The sequence below is a fragment of the Hypomesus transpacificus genome, chromosome 22, assembly GCF_021917145.1.
Source record: "Hypomesus transpacificus isolate Combined female chromosome 22, fHypTra1, whole genome shotgun sequence".
Lineage (NCBI taxonomy): Eukaryota > Metazoa > Chordata > Actinopteri > Osmeriformes > Osmeridae > Hypomesus > Hypomesus transpacificus.
This window is the reverse complement of record NC_061081.1, coordinates 11,241,813-11,253,653: the sequence shown is the minus strand read 5'-3', so window position 1 is coordinate 11,253,653 and position 11,841 is coordinate 11,241,813. Positions and strand designations below refer to the sequence as shown.

The 11,841-nt window shown below is 52.0% G+C and overlaps 1 protein-coding gene across 1 annotated transcript in view; it reads left to right on the top strand.

Moving 5' to 3' along the window:
- The window catches only part of dnah6 (dynein, axonemal, heavy chain 6), a 36,776-nt gene that overhangs the window by 8,283 nt on the left and 16,652 nt on the right, over positions 1-11,841 (top strand). Inside the window, 22 exon segments of the mRNA XM_047045329.1 lie at positions 45-152; positions 501-627; positions 965-1,177; positions 1,381-1,602; positions 1,761-1,883; positions 2,451-2,633; positions 2,887-3,030; positions 4,157-4,378; positions 4,802-4,953; positions 5,567-5,720; positions 6,908-7,039; positions 8,129-8,245; positions 8,247-8,301; positions 8,755-8,901; positions 8,997-9,070; positions 9,317-9,471; positions 9,657-9,888; positions 10,017-10,169; positions 10,319-10,459; positions 10,778-11,020; positions 11,282-11,449; positions 11,590-11,825. Coding sequence (XP_046901285.1) covers positions 45-152; positions 501-627; positions 965-1,177; positions 1,381-1,602; positions 1,761-1,883; positions 2,451-2,633; positions 2,887-3,030; positions 4,157-4,378; positions 4,802-4,953; positions 5,567-5,720; positions 6,908-7,039; positions 8,129-8,245; positions 8,247-8,301; positions 8,755-8,901; positions 8,997-9,070; positions 9,317-9,471; positions 9,657-9,888; positions 10,017-10,169; positions 10,319-10,459; positions 10,778-11,020; positions 11,282-11,449; positions 11,590-11,825 — 3,501 coding nt within the window.

The following is an 11,841-nucleotide window of genomic DNA, read 5'->3' as shown; positions in this document are numbered from 1 at the left end:
ATTCGTTATCACAGCTTGAGTGTGTGTGTGTGTGTTCCCCCCAGGTCTCTGAAGAGGGAGAACCCTCACCTAAGTGAGGACGTGGTTCTGATCCGGGCCCTGAGAGATGCTAACCTGCCCAAGTTCCTCACAGATGACACTGTTCTGTTCAGGTAATGTTCTGAGCTAGGATAGAGGAGGGCCGAGGGCCTCATGCTGATGCTCTACTTGTTAGGAACCATCCAAAGGCTCTGCTTTCATGGTACACCTAGTGACCAGACTCTCACCATGCAGTGTGTATGTATGTGTGTCTTTGTGGTTTCAAATGTGTTTGTGTACATGTGTGTGTTTATGTGACATACATTTATGATGTGTCTGTGTGTGCGTATGGGTTTGTGTGCTCTTGTCTTTGTGATCAATATTTATCACGCGTTTGTGTTCCCATGTCTTTTTGATTAGTATTTATCCCTTTGTGCGTGCATGGCCGTGTCTTTGTGATGGATAACATGTGTGTGTCCTAGCGGTATCCTGTCTGACCTGTTCCCTGGGGTGTGTATCCCGGAGCACGACTACGGCATCCTCCACTCCACCATCCTGGAGTCACTCACGCTCCGCAACCTGCAGCCGCTCGCCACCATGACTAACAAGGTCCCCAACCCACCCATAAACCACCCCGACCCCCCCTCCCAACCCACACCTACCCCCCCTCCCACCCCCATCCCAACCCCCCCTCCTAACTAGTTTAGACTTTTGGGCTTTTAGTCTTTTTTTTCATAACGATCCAGGCATACAGGCATGTCAAGCTTTCTTTTTCTCTCTCTCTTTTTCTTTCTCTCTTTTTCTTTCTCTCTTTTTCTCTGTCTTTTTCTCTCACATTTTCTCTCTTTTTCTCTTCACTCTCTCTCTCTCTCTCTCTCTCTCTCTCTCTCTCTCTCTCTCTCTCTCTCTCTCTCTCTCTCTCTCTCTCTGTCTCTCTCCCCCCCAGGTCATCCAGCTGTATGAGACCATGATCGTGCGTCACGGCGTGATGCTGGTGGGCCCCACGGGCGGGGGCAAGACCACGGTGTACACCGTGCTGGCCGACACCCTGGAGACCCTCCATCGCCTGGGCTACGGCGCCAACAACCCCTTCTACCTGCCCGTCAAGACCTACATCCTCAACCCCAAGTCTGTCACTATGGGGGAGCTGTACGGAGAGGTACCCCGATGCTCCACCCTGTGACCCCCTGACCCCACCACCCTAAAGCTGACGTGTGAACCAACCACACAACTACATTTGAACCCCTCATTTCGAACTCCTAATCCCTAGATTGTAACCCCTGACTCCTTAAATCTAATCCCCCAACCCCTCACCAAGTAACAGCCCCAGGAGCCCTGACCCTTGACCTCCCCCACCTCCAGGTGAACATCCTGACCCTGGAGTGGCGGGACGGCCTGATGGCCCTGAGCGTGCGCGCGGCGGTCAACGACACGAGCGATGACCACAAGTGGATCGTCAGCGACGGGCCGGTGGACGCCCTGTGGATCGAGAACATGAACACGGTCCTGGACGACAACAAGATGCTGTGTCTGGCCAACAGCGAGAGGATCAAGCTGACGCCCTCCATACACATGGTGTTTGAGGTCTGCCTCTCTCTCTGTGTGTGTGTGTGTCTGAGGGGGGGCTGTTAAAGAGAGGGGTGGGAACATGTATTTGTTTTGTGTATTTTTGTAAGTCCTTCTGTGTGTGCGTGTTTGTATGTGTCCATGTTTGTTCCTCTGTGTGTGTGTGTGTGTCCCAGGTCCAGGACCTTGCGGTGGCATCCCCAGCCACAGTGAGTCGATGTGGGATGGTCTACATCGACTCTGAGGAGCTCAAGTGGACCCCCTACGTCAAGACATGGATCACTAGACTAGGCAAAAAGGTACCAAAACACCCAGACAACAGGGTTATTATTCTGCTATTTTTTAGTATTTTTAGTATTTTTATATATATTTTTTTTTATTGTTGTTTTGTTGTGGTGTTTCTTTTTTTAAATGAAAACATCCTTCCTCTGACCACTGTCAGCATTTCTGTTTGGTGAGAAATGAGGCTTCAAAGGTGTCTCTGTACAGCCCCCCTCCTAAGTGGTCCACAGGTCCATGCCCTGAGCAGGGGGCTTTGAACTCTCTCCTTCTGTTTTGCAGGACACGCATGTTTTTAAAGGTTTTCAGGGGCTTACCTATGAATTTGAGCTGAGGGGTGTCAGTTAGTGTGCTTCCTGTCTGGTGGTGAAAGTGATGAGACTGGAATTGCGCACAGCCCTTCAATTCAACACACGTGGAAGCAAAGCGTTGGAAATGATCCGACTCTCTCTCTCTGTCCCTGTCTCTCTTTCTGTCTTACTCTTTGTCTCCCTACATGTGTCTCTCTTTTTCCATCTATTCCTCTCTCTCACTCTTTCTTTTTGTCTTTCTTTGTTCTTCCTTTCTTTGTGTGTCTCCCCCCCCAGTTCCCAGAGAGGGTGCGTGCCTACCTGCTGGAGCTGTTTGACCAGTACGTGGAGCGCGGCCTGCAGTTTATCCAGCGACGCTGCGTCCAGGCCATGGGCCAGGTGGACATCAGCAAGGTCACCTCCCTCTGCTGCCTGCTGGAGGCTCTGCTGCTGGGCAGCGGGGGCCCCGACCTCGGCATGGTGCACACACACACACACACACACACGGTGGATGGGAGAATGTATGCTGTACGCTGATTCCACATGCACTGTCATAGCCAAACACATCCTTCCAGATCTTGGAAACAAACTCTCCTCTGTATGTCTGTGTGTGTGGATGTGTGTGTGTGTGTGTGTGGATGTGTGTGTGTGGATGTGTGTGGATGTGTGTGGATGTGTGTCTGTGTGTGTGTGTGTGTGTGTGTGGATGTGTGTGTGTGTGTGTGGATGTCAGGATGCCAAGCACCTCAACAGCGTGGTGTGCCAGACTTTTGTGTTCTGCTACCTGTGGTCTGTGGGGGGCAACGTGACGGATGACTACTGGGACGCCTTCGACAGCTTCGTCCGCCAACAGTTTGAGGACAACAGCGATGCCAAGGTAGGGCCTTCCTCGCCATCGTCACCACCACTCACCAACGGCCTTCAAACCACGTTCCCCAACATGGAAAGCTTTGAGTTTGGCGCTGAAATTAGCATGCTAGCTAGATGTGAGGGCCACAAGGTCAGATGTTGGAGCCAGCCAGTCTACTGAGACCAGAAGAACATATATTGAGGACATATATTTTTTGCACTTAATATGTATTTGACACTCCCACCCATTGACACTGTATGACTATGTTTAGCTTGTGTTCTGCTCCTCTCTCTTACCAACCGTCTCTGGAGGAGGGGATCCCTCTCTGAATTGCTCCTCCCAAGGTTTCTTCCATTTTTTCTCCCGGTGGGAGTTTTTCTGGGAGTTTTTCCTTGTCTTCCTTGAGGGTTTAGGTTGGTTGAGGGGCAGTTCTATGGGCGCATGTGAAGCCCTCTGTGACATGCTTGCGTGTAAAAAGGGCTATACAAATAAATTTGATTTGATTTGATTTGATTTGATTTGGAAAACAGGAAATGGAAAAATATTGAGCTCATGGATGTAAAGCAAAACATCTTTACAAACAAGATGTTTATGCCTCCCCTGGTCCATGAAGTGGATGGGGATTTAACATAAACATGAGCTCAGCTCTGTCTCTCTCTTTCTCCCTCTCTCTCTTTCTCTCTCTCTCTCTCTCTCTCTCCCTCGGTCGCATACTCTCTTTTTGTGGAAGCACACTCTCTCTCTTTGTCTTTCTAACTCTTGGTCTCTACCGATCTCTCTCCCTTCATGTCCGTCTCTCTCTCCCTCTCTCTATTGGCTCGCTTTCCCCACCGTGCAGTTTGTTTACTGTGAGATGGAGCGAGAGCCAGACCCAGGGCTGGGCGTAAATAATATGCATGTGATAAACCAAGCGTGTGTGTGCTCACGTATGTGTTTTGCATGGGTGTACGCGTGTTCACTCGCTCGCCTGTGTGTGTGACTGTCTCTGCATGTGTGTGTGTGTGTGTGTGTGTGTGTGTGTGTGTGTGTGTGTGTGTGACTGTCTCTGCATGTGTGTGTGTGTGTGTGTGACTGTCTCTGCATGTGTGTGTGTGTGACTGTCTCTGCATGTGTGTGTGTGTGTGTGACTGTCTCTGCATGTGTGTGTGTGTAGCTGCCCAGCTCGGGGGACCTGTGGAGCGTGTACATGGACTTCTCCACCAAGCGCCTGGAGCCGTGGGAGAGGGTGATCCCTGCGTTCCGCTACGACCGCGAGCTGCCCTTCTTCGAGATGCTGGTGCCCACCACCGACACGGTGCGCTACGGCTACCTGATGGAGAAGCTGCTCTCCGTCAGACACTCAGTGCTCTTCACCGGGATCACCGGCGTGGGCAAGGTGTGGACACACACACACACACACAGGGACATGCACACACACAGAAACACCCACATATAAACACGTGTCACACACACACACACACAGGGACATGCACACACACAGAAACACCCACATATAAACACGTGTCACACACACACACAGGGACATGCACACACACAGAAACACCCACATATAAACACGTGTCACACACACACACACACAGGGACATGCACACACACAGAAACACCCACATATAAACACGTGTCACACACACACACACACAGGGACATGCACACACACAGAAACACCCACATATAAACACGTGTCACACACACAGGGACATGCACACACACAGAAACACCCACATATAAACACATGTCGTGTGTGTGTGTCTACATGCGAGTCCGGGTGTATACATGGGTGTGTGTGCGTGCGCTCCAGTCGGTGGTGGCGCGTGGCCTGCTCAACAGCATTCAGGAGAGGGAGGGCTACGTCCCCGTCTACATCAACTTCTCTGCCCAGACGTCCTCAGCACGCACACAGGAGATCATCGAGTCCAAACTGGAGAAGAAGAGGAAGAACATCCTGGGTAGGAGGGAGGGAGGAGAGACAGGGAGGGGGAGAGAGGGAGGAGAGACAGGGAGGGGGAGAGGGAGGAGAGACAGGGAGGGAGAGAGAGGGAGGAGAGACAGGGAGGGAGAGAGAGGGAGGAGAGACAGGGAGGGAGAGAGAGGAGAGACAGGGAGGGGGAGAGGGAGGAGAGACAGGGAGAGGGAGAGAGGGGGAGGGGGAGAGAGAGGGAGGAGAGAGGGGGAGAGGGAGAAGGAGTGGAATGGAGACGGGGGGGGGAGAGAGAGGGAGGAGGGAGAAGGAGCGAGAAAGGGAGGTGGGGGGAGAGGGATAGAGTGGAAGGGAGAGTGAGTGAGTGAGAGAGAGAGAGAGAGAGAGAGAGAGAGAGAGAGAGAGAGAGAGAGAGAGAGAGGGTAATAGAGGGTAACAGAGAAAGTGAGAAGGCAGACAGCGGAGATTGAGTCACACACGCACCCGACTAGTCTTGAGAGAGTGACAGAGACAGGAGAGAGGAGGGACAGGCGGTGCAGACATGTCCTGTCGCTGTCACTTAAACTTCATCTCATCGGCCCCTCATTCGGCCTTCTTCCACCAATCCCTCCCTCCCCCTCTCTCGTTCCCTTGCTTCCAGGTGCCCCCGGGTAACAAGAAGATAGTGATCTTTGTGGACGACCTGAACATGCCCAAGTTGGACACCTATGGCTCTCAGCCCCCTATAGAGCTGCTCAGGCAGTTCCAGGACTTCCAGGGCTTCTACGACCGGGAGAAGTTCTTCTGGAAGGAGATCCAGGTGCAGACACAGAAACACACAGACACACACACACGTGTGAACGTCCATTAAGACACGTGAACACGCGAGTACATGGGGGGGAAAGCCCACACAATCATCTGTCACCACACACACACACACTTTGAAACGCAAATATTTGGCAATGTGTGTGTTTCCCTCTATTTACCATGTCCGCCACATATCTCATATTCATTGTCATCTGGGATCAAACCTCGCCAACACACACTCTCTCATCCCAGACACACGTGTGGTGAATGTAGACGGCGTACAGGGTGAATCATATAGGATCCATGGGAGAGAAGCTGAGTTCTTCTGTTTGAAGCGGCCGTGGGTCGACTGTGAGGCTGTGAGGCTGTGCTCCGGAGCAGCAAGGTTGCTGAGTCGCTAGTTCTGGCGCACTCCCAAGTAAACAGGAAATGAGATTAAACATCATAGTCGACCAACCAAAGAGGGGAAACCAGGTCGTTCACACACACTCACACACACACACATGACACATGTACACAATGTGTGGAGAGCTATTAAACACCCTCTTGAGGAAAAAGAAACATACAAACAGACACACACACACACACACACAGTATAGAGGACATGAAAACACACACACACACACACTTTAGAAATCATGAATGCTTGTTGCTGCAGCAAGAATCTGGAGGTTAATACTCAAATGAAGTATCGATTGAACCTCAAATCAATGCTCAAGATGGATGTGAAAATAGGGTTGAGGTTGTTGAATGTTAAAACTCATCTCAGTCTTATCTTTCTTGCTTTCCTCTGCCTCTCTCTGTCTCTCTTTCCTCTGCCTCTCTCTGTCTCTCTTTCCTCTGCCTCTCTCTGTCTCTCTTTCCTCTGCCTCTCTCTGTCTCTCTTTCCTCTGCCTCTCTCTGTCTCTCTTTCCTCTGCCTCTCTCTGTCTCTCTTTCCTCTGCCTCTCTCTGTCTCTCTTTCCTCTGCCTCTTTCTGTCTCTCTTTCCTCTGCCTCTCTATTTTCCTCTGCCTCTTTCTCTCTTTCCTCTGCCTCTCTCTCTTCCCCCCTCCCTCCCTCTTTTTCTTGGTCTGTCTTTGTCTCCCTCCTCACTTTACTTCTCTGTCTCTCTGTCTCTCTTACTCCTACCTCCCCCTTACTCTATGTTTGTCTCTCTCTCTCTCCCTGTTTGTCCTCTCTCTCCCCCCTCTCCGCTCCAGGACATGACCATCGCGGCGGCGTGCGCCCCGCCTGGGGGCGGCCGGAACCCCGTGTCCCCTCGCTTCATCCGTCACTTCAGCATGCTGTGTCTGCCCACGCCCTCGGAACACTCCCTCAAACAGATCTTCAAGGTATGGCCTTTTGAACTTTGACCCTGGATCAGAATCCACCTGAAGCACATACTGTGACGAGGGCTTGGAGCCAAAGGAGGCAGAAGTGTGTTGTATCAGATTTGACATGAAATTCTAAACATATTTCGCCCAAAGCCCCACTTTTCCTGTTACACCTTTGAGTTTCGTTTTCATTCCAACCTTTGGGTCGTCATTTCACTTGTGTTCTTTTGGCCCAACAGTGGATCTCTGAGAGCCATCATTTGATATGACTCACATTTGGCACCTACGCACCTTTTGGCTCTAAACCCTTGATATTAAACGATTCAGTATTCAATCAAATAACTCATCAAATATACGTTAACAGGGTCAGGCCCAGACTATTCCATCAATGGGTTTATGACGTTTTTTAAATCCTATTTGATGATACCAAGTTGTCTTGGTGATTTTCTGAATCACTCATCTGTTCCCCAAATGAAAGTACTTCACTGGAACACCTGCTGGCCTTGATACTGTGTGCACGCTTGCTTGGCTGAGTTGTCTGTACACACACACACTGCACATACCCATTACTCATTCTTTCTCTCTGTGTGTCATCTCCTTTCTGTCTCTCTCCCTCTTTCTCCCTGTCTCTTACTCTGTTTCTGCAACTTTCTCTCCCTCTCTTTTTCTCTCTCTCTCTCTCTCTCTCTCTCTCTCTCTCTCCTTCTCTCTCCCCCCTCTCTCTCTCTCTCTCTCTCTCCTCTCTCTCCCCCTCTCTCCCCCTCTCTCCCCTCTCTCTCCCTCTCTCCCCTCTCTCTCCCCCTCTCTCTCCCCTCTCTCTCCCCCTCTCTTTCCCCTCTCTCTCCCTCTCTCCCCTCTCTCTCTCCCTCTCTCTCCCTCTCTCTCCCTCTCTCTCCTCTCTCTCCCTCTCTCTCCCCCTCTCTCCCTCTCTCTCCCCCCTCTCTCTCCCCTCTCTCTGCTCCCTCTCTCTCCCCTCTCTCTCCCCCTCTCTCTCTCTCTCTCTCTCTCTCTCTCCCCCTCTCTCCCTCTCTCTCCCTCTCTCTCCCCCTCTCTCCCCTTTCTCTGCTCTCTCTCTCACGGTCTCCCGTCCGTCCGTCGGTCCTCCAGGCGATCCTGGGAGGTTTCCTCAGTGACTTCACCCAGGCTGTGAGGAGCTGTACGGCCAGCATCGTGGACGCTGCCGTGGAGATCTACCAGCGCATGAGCGTGGACCTGCTGCCCACGCCCCGCCAAGTCCCACTACGTCTTCAACCTCCGAGACCTGTCCAAGTGTGTCCAGGGTAGGACACACACACTCACTAGCACCAGCAGGCCTACAGACAGGGAACCATCAGAACCGTCTGGCCTGAGCTTAACTGACTACTTAAAAAGCTTCTACACACACACACAACTCCAACAACAGTACATTTATAGCCCTCTCAGAGCATAACTTTTTAACAGAAAGATACACAATTCCAAACCAGCATCCTCTCTGTCCATCCTTCTGTTTATCATCCCATCTCTATATTGAATTTGATTTGAATAATTGACTTAACAAGATGAGACAGGACAGGACTACATTGCCTTTGCCTCTTATTGTGTTCGATCTGCAGGGGATGGGTTTAGCTCAGTGGTAGAGCATCTGACTGCAGATCCAGAGGTCACAGGTTCAAATCCTCCTCTGGACGTTTGGGTAAAAGCATTTGCTAAATTAAGTTATTAATTTCTATCATCATATCCCCCCCCTCCTCCAGGTATGCTTCAGTGTGAGTCAGGGACGGTGCGTGACCAGAACCAGGTGTTCAGGCTCTTCTGTCACGAGTGCCAGCGTGTCTTCCACGACCGCCTCATCAACAACGAGGACAAAACCTACTTCAACACCATGGTGTCGGAGATGGCCAGTAAGAACACACTCAGAGCTTGACCTCTGGTCAGAGTCTCTTCTCTGGTTTGGGTAGGATTTCTCTCCAACTTGTGTCATATGCTTTTCTTTCAGCCAAATACTTTGGCTTCAACTTGGAACCCTCGTACTTTGTGACCAAGCCGATCATTTTTGGAGATTTCATCAAGGTAACAGTTGAATTCAATCACATGAAGTGACAGCTTGCTCATCCCCGATGGTTCAGTCTCCCACCACTCTGCTTTCATTGATCTGTCTATCCCCGTCCATATTCAGCCAGCTCATCTTCTTTTTTTCCCTGTTATCCCTCCCTCCTCCTCTTGTCCTCTCCACTTTCCTTCCCCCTCCCCCATCTCTCCATCCTCCCTCCCCTTCATGATCTCTCTCCCTCTGTGACTCCCTCCCCCCCCCTCCAGGTGGGGGCTGAGAAGGCTGACCGGCTGTATGAGGACCTAACAGACCCAGACAAGATCCGCGGCGTGCTGCAGGACTACCTGGACGACTACAACCTGACCTTCTCCAAGGACACCAAGCTGGTCTTCTTCCAGGATGCCGTGGAACACGTATCCAGGTACCGGAGCTGGGACAAAAAATACCCCTCAAACAAGCGACGATCTCCCTTTTTTGTTGAACCCCTCGAAAGGAACGACATGATAACCAGCACTTACTTCCTGCGGCCACTGTCCTCACAACTTCCTCCCCCTTACCTCACTGGCCGCTGACCCCGTCTCCCCTCCCTCACCCACCCCCTGGCAGGATAGCGCGCATGATCCGCCAGGAGCGCGGCAACGCCCTGCTGGTGGGCGTGGGCGGCACGGGGAAGCAGTCCCTGACGCGGCTGGCGTCGCACATGTGCGGCTACCGCTGCTTCCAGATCGAGCTGAGCCGCGGCTACAGCTACGACAGCTTCCACGACGACCTGCGCAAGCTTTACAAGATGGCCGGCGTGGAGGGCAAGGACATGGTGTTCCTCTTCACCGACACACAGGTGTGTGTGCGCGGGGTTGTGTGTGTGTGTGTGTGTGTGTGTGTGTGTAAGGCCCGTGAAATCCTGGATGAGAAGAACACCGTGTCAAATATGCACGTCCAGCTGGAGCTTGTGTGTGTGAGTTTCAGATCGTGGTAGAGGGCTTTCTGGAGGATGTAAACAACATCCTGAACTCGGGCGAGGTTCCCAACCTGTTTGAGAAGGATGAGCTGGAGTATGTTCTGGCTGCTACGCGACCCAAAGCCAAGGAGGCTGGAATCAACGAGGGCAACAGGGACGAGGTACACACACACACACTACTGACACAGATACACAGAGACACACAAATACACAGCACGTGATACATGCGAACCCTCCTTACGCCCAGCAAAAGTCTCACCAACACGATTGACACCCACGTCAAACGTGTGTGTGTGTGTGTGTGGTCCAGGTGTTCCAGTTCTTCATCTCCCGGGTGCGTGAGAAGCTGCACATCGTGCTCTGCATGAGCCCTGTGGGCGACGCCTTCAGATCCCGCTGTCGGATGTTCCCCTCCCTGGTCAACTGCTGCACCATCGACTGGTTTGTCCAGGTCTGTGTGTGTGTGTGTGTGTGTGTGTACCTCTGTCCCTGTCTGTTTACATCAGTCTCTAACAGTGTGAAGACTGGGTAGAGTGTGGAATTATTCATCAATCACAGTTATCGGAGTATGTGTGTGTGTGTGTGTGTTTGGGAGAGATATCTCTCAGTCTATTTGCAGAGTGCCCCCTCCCTTTCATTCTATTCTATTTCCAGATATAACGACGCCACAAAACAAAATAACGTCACCATCCTTCTCACACTTAAAAAAAATAAGTTCCCTCAATTCCTCCTCTCATCTCCTCCACCCCTCTCCTCCCCTCTCCCCCAGTGGCCTCGTGAGGCTCTCCTCTCTGTCTCCCAGACCTTCTTCAGGAACGTGGAGTTCGGCAGCGAGGCCATGAAGCAGAGCTTCTCAGAGATGTGCGTGGAGATCCACGTGAGCGTCACCGACATGGCCGAGCGCTTCTACTCAGAGCTGCGGCGCCGCTACTACACCACGCCCACCTCCTACCTGGAGCTCATCAACCTGTACCTTACCATGCTGGGGGAGAAGAGGCTGCAGCTCGTGGCTGTAAGGGGCTCAATATACACTGATCTGGGATCAATATGACTGATCAACCTATGGCTGGTGGCTGGGAGATATCAATAGACACTGATCAGGGATCAATATGACTGATCAACCTATGGCTGGTGGCTGGGAGATATCAATAGACACTGATCAGGGATCAATATGACTGATCAACCTATAACTGGTGGCTGGGTGATATCAATTGACACTGATTGGTGTGTGTGTAACCTGGGTCTGTGTGTGTGTGTGTGTGTGTGTGTGTAGGCCCGTGACAGAGTCAAGAACGGCCTGACCAAGCTGCTGGAGACCAACGTGCTGGTGGACAAGATGAAGGTGGACCTGTCTGCCCTGGAGCCCGTCCTCAAGCAGAAGTCCATCGACGTCAACGCCCTCATGGAGAAGCTGGCCGTCGACCAGGAGAGCGCTGACACGGTGTGTGTGACTGTGTGTGTGTGACTGTGTGTGTCCGTGTTCACGTATGGGTTGTCAGCCGCTCATACGATTAGGGAATGGGATTCAACTTGTGTCCTCTGTGTGTGTGTGTGTGTGTGTGTGTTCACGGGCGTTCTCAGGTGCGTAAAGTGGTGAAAGAGGACGAGGCCCTGGCCAAGGTGAAGGCCGAGGACACCCAGGCCATCGCTGACGACGCCCAGCGGGACTTGGACGAGGCTCTGCCGGCGCTGGACGGAGCCAACAAGGCCCTGGACGCCCTGGACAAGGCTGACATCTCAGAGATCAGGGTCTTCACCAAGCCCCCCGACATGGTCATGACTGTCATGGAGGCCATCTGCATCCTGCTAGGCAGCAAGTCAGTTTCCCGTCTG